Consider the following 13659-nt stretch of genomic DNA (forward strand, 5'->3'; position numbering starts at 1 on the left):
TAGGCAAACCCTAATGTTATCTGTGAATAATAAAAATTGAAATTTTGATTTTGTCCTAGTCAATACTTGAGCTCTATTTTTTTCTTGACTTAGTTTACTGACTTCTGATACAATCTTTTTATAGCAATTTTAAGGTATAATTTATATATAATAAAACCCACCAGTTTCAGGTGTACTATTCAATGATTTTTAGTAAATTCACCAAGTTGTGCAGCCATCACCACAGTCCAGTTTAATTACATTTCCATAACTTCACGAAGATTTCTCTGGCCATTTACAATTATCCCTGTTCCCACCCCCAGCCTTAGGAAACCAGTGGTCTATTTTCTGTCTCCACAGCTTTGCCTTTTCTGGAAATCTACATAAATGGAATCATAAATATGTGTTCTTTTGCATCTGGCGGCTTTCACTTAGCATGATATTTTTGAGGTTCATTCATGTTGTTGCATCCATTAGCATTTCGTTCCTTTTAAGTGCTAAATAATATTCTATTATATGAATATACTCTATTTTGTTTATCCATTTGCTAGTTGACGGTCATTTGTTTTGTTTCTGCTATTTGGCTATTATCAGTAATGCTGCTATGAACATTCATTTAGAAGCTTTTTTGTGAACATATGTTTCCCATTTTCTTGGGTATATACCTAGGAGTGGAATTTCTGGGTTATGTGGTAGCTCTGTATTTAACCTTTTTGAGGAACTGCCACCTACTTCCAAAGCAACTGTACCATTTTATATTCCGACACACAATTTAGGAATCTTCCAATTTTTTCACATCCTCTCCAATACTTAATATTATCTGTCTTTTGGATTATAGTCATCCTAGTGGATATGAAGTATTAACTTGTTGTAGTTTTGATTTGCATTTCCCTAATGACTAGTGGTGCAGTGGTTAAGAGTTTGGCTGCTAACCAAAAGGTCAACAGTTTGAATCCACCAGCTGCTCCTTGGAAACCCTGTGGGGCAGTTCTACTCTGTCACATGGGGTCACTATGAGTCAAAAATCGACTGGATGGCACACAACAGTGACTAGTGATGCTGACCATCATTTAACATGTCTGTTGGTCGTTTGTATATGTATTTTAGAGAAATAGCCTTTAAAATCCTTTGTTCATTTTTAAATTGAATTTTTTTTTGTTCTTGAGTTGTAAACATTTTTTACATATTCGGAATACCAGACCTTATCAGAAATATGATTTGCAAATATTTTCTCCTATTCTGTGGATTGAATTTTCACTTTCTTGATAGTGAATGCAACCTTTATGGAGCATGAATTATACACCTTTGATGGGCACTTGTGGAAAGAAAGAAATCATCTTTGTGACCATGGCCTTTGAGGTATACTTCAATTTTCTATGGTTGCATATTAACCACAAAATATCAAAGGCATGCAACAAAAAGCAATTATATAGGTCTCTCCTTTGTGAGTTGACTGAGGTAGGCTAGGCTAACTCTACTGCAGATGTCTCTTTCCCTTCCTGACACCAGTGGGCTGATCTGAGCATGCTCTTCTTATGGCAATGGTGGCAGCACAGATGAATTACTTTTCAAGCCTTGGATTGTATTATACCTATTAACATTACATGGTGCAGTGCAAGTCACATGACTAAATCCAACATCTAAAGGTGAGAAAATACACTCCACCTCTTTACAGGAGTCTCTGGGTGGTGTAAATGGTTAAGTGCTTGGCTACAAGCTGAAAGGTTGGTGGTTCGAACACATCCAGAGACACCTCGTTAGAAAGACTTGGCAGTCTACTGTCAAAAGGTTACAGCCACTGAAAACCCTGTGGAATGCATTTCTACTCTGAAACACATGGGTTCTGCATGAGTCAGAACCAACTGGATGGCAATGGTTTATTTATTTATTTGGTTTTAGTAGAAACTTCAAAGTAACATGGCAAATGACTGGGACCATTAACACCATCTACAACAAGTTGCTTATAACTTTTGGGGACAGAGAAATTTTGTTTCAAATAGTTATGTGATGTGTTAAAGAAGCTATAGGAGGCTTTTTAAATGAAGCAGCATGAAGAAACTTTCAGAAGGCAGCAAGCTGAGAGTTGGAACTAACAAAATGGGCATCTTTTGAAGAAGTAAAAAGTAGCCAAGACATTCACTGCAGGCACAGACAGGGTTGGGAGGATGAAAACATGTTTAAACAGGTTGTAGAGGCACTCTGCTGTTGCAGGTATTTAGTGTTTTTATGGAGAGAGAACAGTCTTTTTGCTTCCTAACAGATTAATTAATTAATCCTCATTCTAATGTCATTTTCTCACTGAGGCTTTCCTGACCACCTTCCTTGAACTCCCTTACTCCTTTCCTGCTGTATTTTTTCCCTATGGCACTTACAACCATATCTTGTAACATATTTTATATTTTAATTATTAATTTTGTTTATTGTCTATCTCTCTACTGAAATATAATTTCTGTCAACATAGGGAAATGTATCTGCTTTCTTCACTGTTATAGCCTTAGCACCTAATACGTAGTAGGCACCCAGACGTGTTTGTTGACTAGTCATTATTCAACATCTGTTGTTGTTGTTGGGTACCTTTTAGTCGATTCTGACTCATAGCAATCTCAGGTGACAGAGTAGAACTGTCCCATAGAGTTTCTTGGCTGTAATCTTTAAGGAAGCAGATCGCCAGGCCTTTCTCCTGCAGAGCTGCTGGGTGGGTTGAAACCACCAACATTTAGGTTAGTTGCCTAGAGCTTAGTCACTGTGCAGGCAGGGCTCCTTATTCAATATTTACTGCATACCAATTAAATTCGATGCTGTGTGCTTAGGGCGGCTCTGTTGCCCAATGGATAGTGCATTGGACTTCTAAATTCTTTGGTGTGTGCTGGATGTTGATCATTGGGCATATAGTGATATATAGCATCATCCAAAAAGCAAATGCCAAGAAGGGATTAGATGTACAAGATATTTATTGGGAAAATCCCTGCGTGAGATAAACGGGGAAGGAGCAGAAGCAGGCAGGGAGAGATTTCAGACTGCAATGCAGATCTGACACCTGTGAAAGGAGACAGAGAAGGAGGATAGGCTTGGAAAAGCCTCAGACCACAGTGAATATCTCAGGAATTCTTGGCCAGGCTGATAGGCAGTACCCCAAGCAATAGTTGTTCATTAGAGAAATGTTACGTTGGGCAGAAATGGCCCAGTAATGTAATACTGCCGTCTCTTTCATTGGCTGAGAGAAGCCTGGAGCAAGTGTAGCTTCAGCATGAACACTGCAGGGGATCCACAGTTGTGGCATCTGGGACTGTCAGTCAACCATGCTCCCTGAAGTAGGTTCTCTTGAAGGGAACTCTGAGTGGTGTACCTCCATGGCTGCCATACATTTGTATCATTATTTTATTTAATCTTCACACTAGTCTAATGGCTGCTGCTATCGTTATTCTGATTGTACAGCTGTGGAAACTGAAGGGCTTGGAATTCACTTAAATTGCTTGTGAGCACAGTGCTACTAAGTGTCAGAGCTTAGACCCAATTCGTCTTGAATAGGGCAAAATTCCTGCCCTGCAGGGGCTTCCCGGTTAGAAGAGAGACCTTTAAAAGTTAGCAAATGAGCAAGTGGCAGAACAGGCATTCTTCTCTGGGCAGTGTATATTTATGCCCTTGGGATCAATCCCTCTACTCTACCATCTCTGTAACAAGCCTCAGCCCCTGCCTTGCATGACATCTCAAGGGAGTGGAGAGACCTGCAAGTTCTCAGAGAGCAGTGGAACTTCTGCTCTAATGGAGGTTGGGGTCTGTGGTGTGGGAGTCTGCAAGGGCTGGGCCCTATCCCAGCCCATTTTGTGATGTATGGGGACATGACTCCAATGCTGTGTGTCCTTCAGAGGCCAAGGCTGTCCATGGCCACTACTGCTGCTAATGACCTGGCAGAGGGGAGCCCAATATGTCACTGACATTAGGGACACTTTCCCCTGTGATTCCTGTGGCTCAGCCCCTTTGGCCCCTGCACAGGATACATCTCAAGAGGAAGGCAGGAAATTGGGCAATTAGCCCTGCTGGCTCCTTCTCTAACCAGAAGTTTTCTCCTGGGTCTTAGTCCTACCAGTATGCGGGGATCTTCATGCCCATTATTCTGGTGCTTGTAAACAGACATGGAAGGTGCTAAAGATCCTTAGGCCACAGAAGCATAAGAACAAAGGCGAAGACTCCGGTAGCAGCTTGGAACACTAAGGACTGGCACAGAGCACAGCAAGGTTGGGAACCACCACTTGACTTAGATATGTGTGTCTAGAAAGTATGTGCACATGTGCTTGTGTGTTTGTCTTGCTTGTCTAACCAAGTATTTTTAGCGGATAATTGACTCACACACTGTTTCCTTCTTGGAAAGGTATAGATTTGCACTGTCTGATATAATAGTCACCAGTCATATGTGGCCATATACATTAGAATTAGTTAAAATAAAAAAAAAATTTGGTTCTTCAGTTTCACTAGTCACACTTTAAGTGCTCAGTAGTCACATAAGACTAGTGGCTGCCATATTGGACAGTGTGGATATGGAACATTTCCATTACTGCAGAGAGTCCTATGGAAAAGTGCTTGTATAGACCATACCCATATCCATTGCTGTTGAGTCGATTCCAACTCATACAGACCCTATAAGACAGAGTAGAACTGCCCCATAGTGTTTCCAAGGCTTTAAATCTTTAAGGAAGTAGACTGCCACAACTTTCTCCTGAGGAGCTGTTGGAGGTCCTAACTGCTGACCTTTTGCTTAGCAGTTGAGCTCTCCACCACTGAGCCACCAACTCTCCTTGTACAGACCGTTTCTAGAGGGCTATAAATCTCTTGCCAATGTGTGCATGTATTCTTGTGTGTTCTTGTATTCATGTGTGTGTGTTGCTTTTTAAATGTTACTTGTATCAGGACTTCGTTTTTCTTTATGGCTGAGTAATGTTCCACTGTATGTGTGTACCACATTTTGCTTATCCATTCATCTACTGATGGGCATTGTTTCCACCTTTGGGCTGCAACATGGATGAACCTTGAAAACATTATGCTGAGTGAAATAAGTTAGTCACAAAAGGACAAATATTGTATGATTGAACTTATATATGAAATTTCTAGAATAGATCAAAGTTTATTAATGGTTACCAGGGATGGGAGAGGAGAGGAAAAGAGAAGTCATTGCTTAGGGACCACTAAACTTCTGTTAAAGGTGACAGAAGAATTTGTGAATATATAGTGGTAATGGCTGTGTAACATGATGAATGTAATTAACCACAGAATTGTACATGTAAAAAAAGCTGAAATGGCAAATGTTCTGTTTTACATATACATATATGTATATATTTACCACGATCAAAAAATAATTTATTTGTGTGTTATGTTTGACTGCATTTGATTCTCAGTGTATGTAGTGAAGTGTGTGTGTATGGTTTGTGAGTTGTCTGGGTGACTGGGTGTGATGTTCGTGTTTTTTGAGTTGTGAATGACAGAGTGTTTTATTTAACATTTGTATGTAAATTGGTGTGAACTCCTCACAAGCCTCTATACTTTTCATCTAGGATAAACATATGTCATAGAGGGCTGAAAATCAGCACCTCGGTTTTGTTTATTTTTGTGACACTGTGTGTGACTCTATGTGTGTGTTTTTGTGTATGTCACATTCACATTGAATGGGTATAGAACAGAGGGAGCTGAAAGTGTGACATAGCAATACATGTGTGCATTTAGCCCAGTGAAACAGACTCGCAGCCTGACTCTTCTCTTGTCTCTGCTTTAGACAGAAACAGGCAGCTTGAGGCAGAGTCCTCTTTATACGAAGTCAGTGGCAATTTATCCATGTGATATGAAGGCTCCCGAAGTTCTCTGGGTCTTCATTGACCTTCAGCAATTCCCGTATTTCTACTTTTGAGAACATGGTGTAGTCAATTTTGGAACGTAGTCAGAACACTGTGAATTTTGATATAACATCCCAGTCCTATAGCATCTGCAAGATCTTGATACTCTGGGTGGATCACTGGGCAAATTCTCACATCATTCACTCCCGATGTATGCTCAGAACTCAGCCATTTTGAAGCAATGGAGATGGTTGGGGAGAGAGAGACAATGACAAATACAAGGAAGAATATTTATTGGCAAATTTATTAAAATGTAGGAAGGTCAAGGGCTGTGGTTGTATTATTTCACAGGGGATGGCATAGTGGTTAAGAGCTCAGCTGCTAACCAAAAGATTGGCTGTTCAAATCCACCAGCTGCTCCTTGGAAACACTATGGGGCAGTCCTACTGTCTCCTATGGGGTTGCTATGAGTTCGGAATACCTCAGTGGCAATGGGTTTGCATTTTGGTTTATAGTATAGGTCTTCAATGCTTCCCTGAAGTGGGAAGGACCACAGAGGTATATAGATTTCAGGGAGCCACTTGATTTTGATTGATGGCGTCCTCATGTATTTATTATCTTTAGCTCCTAAAATGTGATCTTGGTCACTTATTCTGCCAAAATAATTAGAGTTAATGCTTTTAACACTTACTTTGTGAAGGGCATTTTCTAAGCATATTACATGTATTAGTTCATTTAATCATTCCAATAATGATCTGGGTGTGTGTTTCTCTCTCCTCTCTCTCTCTCTGTGTATGAGTATGAGAGAGAGAAAGTAAGCATTTGGGATAATTTCACAAAACTAGTAAATTGTAAAGGCAAGAATCAGACATAAGCACACAGCAGTCTGGCTGAAGAACCATGCTCTAAATCAGGACTCTATGAGGTTGTTCACTAGAATGTGAGCTTCCAGAAGAAAGGACTCTGTCTTATTTGCTACTCTCTCCTTAGTGCCTATCATAATGTCTCTCAGATGTTTGGAAAAAATGAATGAATTGTTCCTGGTTTCCACTGAAGAATCAGTCTTCCTATGACCAGTCTGAATGAAGCACCAATATGTGAGTGAAATGCAAAGAGGTTTGTCTGAAGACTGACAGAGTCACTTGAAGAAAGTATGTGACCACACAGTAAGGCTATGCTCAGCATTTCTAAGTTCTTGACATTTCCCCTTTCACTCCATTCTCAGATACAGAAGAGCAGCATGAGGTGGGAGAACCAGAGCAGAGAGTCCGAATTCCTCCTCCTGGGGTTTCCCATTAGTCCTGAGAAGCAGGCCATGTTCTTCACCCTGTTGCTGGGCATGTATCTCACCACACTGCTGGGGAACCTGCTCATCATCCTGCTCATCAGGCTAGACTCTCGCCTCCACACCCCCATGTACTTCTTCCTCAGCCACTTGGCCCTCACTGATGTCTCCTTTTCATCTGTCACCGTCCCAAAGATGCTGATGAATATGCAGACTCAGCACCTATCCATCTCCTATACAGACTGTATTTCACAGATGTGTTTTTATATACTTTTTGGTTGTATTGATAACCTCCTTCTTGGAGTGATGGCATATGACAGGTATGTGGCCATCTGTCATCCTCTACATTATACCACCATCATGAGGAAGGAGCTGTGTGTCCTGCTGGTGGCTGCCTCCTGGATACTCTCCTGTGGCAGTGCCCTCTTGCACACTCTCCTCCTGGCCCAACTGTCCTTCTGTGCTGACAACACCATCCCCCACTTTTTCTGTAGTCTCCCCATCTTACTGAAGCTTTCCTGCTCAAACACTTCTCTCAATGAGCTGCTCTTATTCACTGCAGGGGCTGTGGTTGTCATCCTTCCATTAAGTGGCATCCTGCTCTCTTACGGATGCATTGGGGCCTCCATCTTGAAGGTGCCTTCTACCAAAGGTATCTACAAAGCTTTGTCCACCTGTGGCTCCCACCTCTCAGTAGTGTCCCTATTTTATGGAACAATTGTGGCACTGTACTTTTTCCCATCATCGAGCAACTCCAATGAGAAAGACATGATTGCCTCACTAATGTATACAGTAGTGACCCCCATGTTGAACCCCTTCATCTATAGCCTAAGGAACAGAGACATGAAATCAGCTCTGGGGATACTTTTCAGAAGTGATATCCCTTTCTCTAAATGAAAATCACCTGATGATGTTTTTGCTTCATCCACTGACCCTGTCAGAGATGCCTTTTAAAAAAAAATTGTGTGTTGACTCCCCTTGTCTCTAGTACCCTCCCAACTGTCTTTTAAATGGGAAGAAATGCTCTTGGACCTAATCCCTTTTGCTTAGTTATATACGTTGCCCATTTATTCTTCTATAACCATACATAACGTGGCCCTGGTGGTGCAGCGGCCAAAGGGTTGGCAGTTCATATCCTTGTAAACCCTATGGGGCACTTCTACTCTGTCCTACAGGGTCACTACGGTTCAAATCAACTCAACAACAATGGGTTTGGGTTTTATTTTAATCATATGTAGTGGTATCTAATCGTCATTTTAATTTACATTTTCCTGATGAATGATGACGTTGAGCATTCTTTTCATGTGCTTATTTGCAATCCATATATATTCTTTGGTGAAGTGTCTGTTTATATCTTTTGTCCATCATTAAATTTGATTGTTTTTGTATTTTTGAGTTTTGAAAAGATTTTAATATATACTGGATACAAGTTCTTTATCAGATGTATGATTTTAAAATATCTTTTCCCAGTCCATGGCTTGTCTCTTCCTTTTTTTAGTACTGTCTTTCAAAAAGTAGACATTTTTAATTTTGATGAAGTCTAATTTATTAATTTATTCCTTTATCGGTGAAGCTTTTGGTGCATCTAAAATCTTCACTTAATTCAAGGTCACAGATTTTCTCTTAAATTTTCTTTTAGAAATTGATAGTTTGGATGCTAATATTTTCCCCCTAAGTACTATTTTAGTGGCATTCCACAAATTTCGATATGTTGTGTTTCTATTTCATTCATTTTAAAATGGTTTATAATTCACTTTTTGATTACTTCTTTGATCCAAGAGTTATTTAGGAGTGTGTTATTTAGTTGTCAAATTTTCTGGGGTATTTTTCTAGTTATCTTTGTGTTATTGGTTTCTAGTTTATTTCTGTACATTGTATAATTTAAATTCTTTTAAATTGATTGATACTTATTTATGGTCTGAGAAAATGGTCTATCTTAGTAAATGTTCTATGTGCACTAAAAAATGTGTATTCTGCTGTTGGTGGTGGAATGTGCTATGAATGTCAGTTAGGCCAATTGATTGATAGTTGTCTTAGTTACCTAGTGCTGCTATGACAGAAATACCACAAGTGGATGGCTTTAACAAACAGAAATGTATTCTCTCACAGTCTAGGAGGCTAGAAGTCTGAATTCAGGTGGCGGCTCCAGGGGAAGGCTTTCTCCCTTTGTCAGCTCTGGGGGAAGGTCCTTGTCATCAATCTTCCTCTGATCTAGGAGCTTCTCAGTACAGAGACCTTGAGTCCAAAGGATGCTCTGTTCTCCTGGATCTTGTTTCCTGGTGGTATGAAGTCCCCCATCTCTCTGCTCACTTCTCTCCTTTGTATCTTGAAAGAGATTGACTCAAGACACAACCTAATCTTGTAGATTGAGTCCTGCCTCATTAACATAACTGCCACTAATCCCACCTCATTAACATCATAGAGGTAGAGTTTACAACACAAAGGAAAATCACCTCAGATGACAAAATAGTGAACAATCACACAATACAGGGAATCATGGCCTAGCCAGGTTGACACACATTTTTGGGGTACACAACTCAATCCATAACATTCCACCATTTGGCTCCCCAAAATTCACGTCCTTTCCACATGTAAAACATGTTCACCCCATTATATCATAGCAAAAGTCTTAAATCAACTCCAAGTCCAAAATCGAAAAATTCCTTTTCACCTGTGAAATCTAGAATACAAGTTGTCTGCTTCCAAAGTACAATGGTGAAACAGACATAAGCTAGACATTTCCACTACAGGTGGGAGAAATTGGAGGGAAATAGGCACCAAGAAAGTCAGCAGAATACATTAAATTAGCTGTCAAGGCTGGAAAATAATCCTCTGTTCTCTGAGACCATTTAGACAACAGCCCTGCCCACCAGACTCTGGGCATTGGCCACACTCTATAGATTCTGAGTGGAGGCCCTTCAGCCTTGGGTTTCAGCTCCACCTTCCAGGCCCACTGGAATGACAACTCTGCTCCCTCAGCTTTGGGTGGCCCCATTGTCCTTATCCATCTGAATGGTGACTCCACCCTTTAAGACCCCAGAGGTCATGGCCCTACCCCTTGAGACTGAGGCAGCTCTGCTTCTTGTGTTCCTTATCTCTTCAGCTTCACCTTCCTGGTTCCTTGGCCTCTTGGCCCTTTGGGGTTCACTGCTCGTATCGGCCCTGCTGGGGCAAATGTTCCAAAGCTCTCTAGCTCCACTGATAAGTGCCTGGAGGCACCCTACTCCAAGAGTAAACTTCAGCCAGAAGGCACTCAGCTGTCTTGCTCCGTGGTTCAGCAAGCTTAGCTCCACTGGTAAGTGCTCGGGGGGCACCCCACTCTGCCAGAAAGTCTCCTGCGCAGACACTCAGCTCTCTGGCTTCGTAGGTTGGCTCCAGTGCTGTCTCGCACTGGTCTCCAGGTTCTGCTGCTGCCGTTTTCTGTGGCTGCTTCTCTCCGTCTGCACCATCTCCAGTTTAATAGCTCTCCTCATTTCCTTTTGAATCCTCACCAGAATTGTCTTTGATGTCCCTAATTTCACCAACAGCCTCTTCAAGGCAATCTTGACTTTTACTCTTAGGCACTTTAAAACTCTTTCAGCCTCTATCCATTCACAGTTTCAAAACAGCTTCCACATTTTAGGTATCTGTCAGAGCAGAGCCCCAATCTTTCCATAACAAATTCTGTCTCAGTTATCTAGTGCTGCTATAACAGAAATACCACAAGTGGATGGCTTTAACAAACAGAAATGTTTTCTCTCACAGTCTAGGAGGCTAGAAGTCCAAATTCAAGGTGCTAGCTCCAGGGGAAGGCTTTCTCTCCCTGTTGGCTCTGGGGGAAGGTCTTTGTCATCAATCTTCCCCTGGTCTAGGAGCTTCTCAGCACAGGGACCCTGGGCTCAAAGGACATGCTCTTTTCCTGGCTCTTGTTTCCTTGTGGTAGGAGGTCCTCTAGTCTCTCTGCTCAATTATGTCTTTTATATCTCAAAGAAATTGACTCAAGACACAACCTAATCTTATAGACTGAGTCCTGCCTCACTAACATAGCTGCCTCTAATCCTGCCTCATTAACATTATAGAGGTAGAATTTACAACACATAGGAAAATCACATCAGATGACAAAATAGTGGACAATCATACAACACTGGGAATCACGGCCTAGCCAAGTTGACATACGTTTCTGGGGGACACAATTCAATCCATAATTATAGTGTTGTTGACATCCTCTATATCCTTGTTAATGTTCTTTCTACTTGTTCTACCAATTATTAAGAGGTAGATATTGAAGTTTTTACCTGATTGTGAATTTGTCTATTTCTCCTTCAGACTATATCAGTTTTGCTTCATGTATTTTGATGTTCTGTTATTAAGTGCATATATGCTTAGGAGTGTTTTAATATGTTGATGAATTTACCTCTTTGTCATTATGAAATGATCTCCTTTGTCTCTGGTAATATTCTTTTCCCTGAATTCTACTTTGTCTGATATTAATATGGCCACTCCAGCTTTCTTTTGATTTGGGTTAGTATAGTTTATCCTTTTCCATCCCTTTACTGTTTTTTAAACTTTTTATTTCATCTTTTTACTTTTAATCTATTTATGTCTTTACATCCAAAGTTTATTTCACGTAGGAAGAATATTGTTGAGTCTTGTTTTATTATCCAGTGTGAAAATCTCTGCCTTTTAATTGGGAGTATTTAGCCATTTACATTTAATGTAATTATTGGTAGAGTTAGGTTTAATCTCTCATAGTGTTTGTTTTCTCTTTGTTTTATCTGTTCTTTGTTCCCTTTTTCCTCTTATCTAGCCTATCTGTTTTATATCCTATAAATTCCCTGTGCTTTTTTATTATTTTTTTTACAATTTTCCTTAAATCTGTTGTAGCCAAATAATAGCTCTTTTAAAAGAAGTAATTAAAATTCCAACTAAAAGATCTTGCAACACCAAATATTTTCTTGTTAGAAAAGTGGGAAAGTCCTGAGAGCAAGAAATAATTTATATTGACTTCTGAAGGGTGGCTCGAGAAGACAAAGTAAAGTATTATAATGAAATGTGAAAAGATCCAGAGTTATAAAAGCAAAAGGGAAGGACATGCTCAGCATTTCTCAAGCTGAAAGAACTGAAAAAAAAAAAAAAAAAATCCAAGCCTCAAATTGGAATTTTGAAGGATTCTGTGAGCAAAATATTGAATGATGCAGGAAACATCAAAAGAAGATGGAAGGAATACACAGTCACTGTAGCAGAAAGAATTGGTTGATGTTCAACCATTTCAGGAGGTAACATATGATCAAGGACCGACGGTACTGAAAGAAGTCCAAGCTTCACTGAAGGCACTGGTGAAAAACAAGTCTCCAGGAATTGATGTCATACAATTGAGATGTTTAAACAAACAGATGCAGTGCTGGAGGTGCTCACTCATCTATGTCAAGAAATTTGGAAGATAACTACCTGGCCAACTGACTGGAAGAGATCTATAATTGTGCCCATTCCAAAGAAAGATGATCCAACAGAACACAGAAATTATCAAACAATATCATTAATATCACATGCAAGTAAAATTTTGCTGAAGATCATTCAAAAATGGTTACAGCAGTATATCCATATTGAACTGCCAGAAATTCAAGCTGGATGCAGAAGAGGATGTGGAACGAGGGATATCACTGCTGATGTCAGATGGATCTTGGCTGAAAGCAGAGAATACCAGAAAAATGTTTACCTGTCTCTTATTGATGATGGTAAAGTATTCAACTGTGTGGATCATAACAAATTATGGATAGCATTGAGAAGAATGGGAGTTCCAGAACAACTTAATTGTGCTCATGAGGAACCTGTATGTAGACCCAGAGGCAGTTGTTTGAACAGAACAAGGGGTTACTGTGTGGTTTCAAATCAGGAAAAGTATGTGTCAGGGTTGTATCCTTTCACCATATGTATTCAATTTGTATGCTGAGCAAATAATCTGAGAAGCTGGACTACATGAATAAGAATGTAGCATCAGGATTGGAGAAAGACTCATTAACAACCTGTGATACACAGATGACACAACTTGCTTGCTGAAAGTGAAGAGGACTTGAAGCACTTACTGATGAAGATCAAAGACTACAGCCTTCAGTATGGATTATGTTTCAACATAAAGAAAAAAAAAAATCCTCAAAACTGGACCACTAAGCAAAATCATGATAAAAACAGAAAAGACTGAAGTTGTCAAGAATTTCATTTTACTTGGAACCACAATCAATGACCACAGAAGCAGCAGTCAAGAAATCAAATGACATATTATTTTGGGTAAATTTGCTGCAAAAGACCTTTTTAAAGTGTTGAAAAGCAAAGCAGTCACTTTCATGACTAAGGTACACCTGACCCAAGCCATAGTATTTTCAATCACTTCGTATGCATGCAAAAGCTGGACGTTGAATAATGAAGACAAAAGGAAGAATTGACACATTTGAATTATGGTGTTGGCAAAGAATATTGAATATACCATGGACTGCCAGCATAACGAACACGTTTGTTTTGGAAGAAGTACAAACAGAGTGCTCCTTGGAAGCGAAGATGGCGAGATTTCATCTTACATACTTTGGACATGTTATCAGG

General features: G+C 40.0%; 1 protein-coding gene across 1 annotated transcript; it reads left to right on the forward strand.

Moving 5' to 3' along the window:
• The first annotated feature begins 7026 nt into the window (after nucleotides 1-7026).
• LOC101354582 (olfactory receptor 1J4-like) lies at nucleotides 7027-8088 on the forward strand. The gene has a single exon (XM_004375809.2). It carries the CDS (start codon nucleotides 7042-7044, stop codon nucleotides 7981-7983), a length of 942 nt encoding a protein of 313 aa, XP_004375866.1. The 5' UTR covers nucleotides 7027-7041; the 3' UTR covers nucleotides 7984-8088.
• Nucleotides 8089-13659: the final 5571 nt, after the last annotated feature.

This window comes from Trichechus manatus, unplaced genomic scaffold (genome assembly GCF_000243295.1).
Source record: "Trichechus manatus latirostris isolate Lorelei unplaced genomic scaffold, TriManLat1.0 scaffold00038, whole genome shotgun sequence".
NCBI lineage: Eukaryota > Metazoa > Chordata > Mammalia > Sirenia > Trichechidae > Trichechus > Trichechus manatus.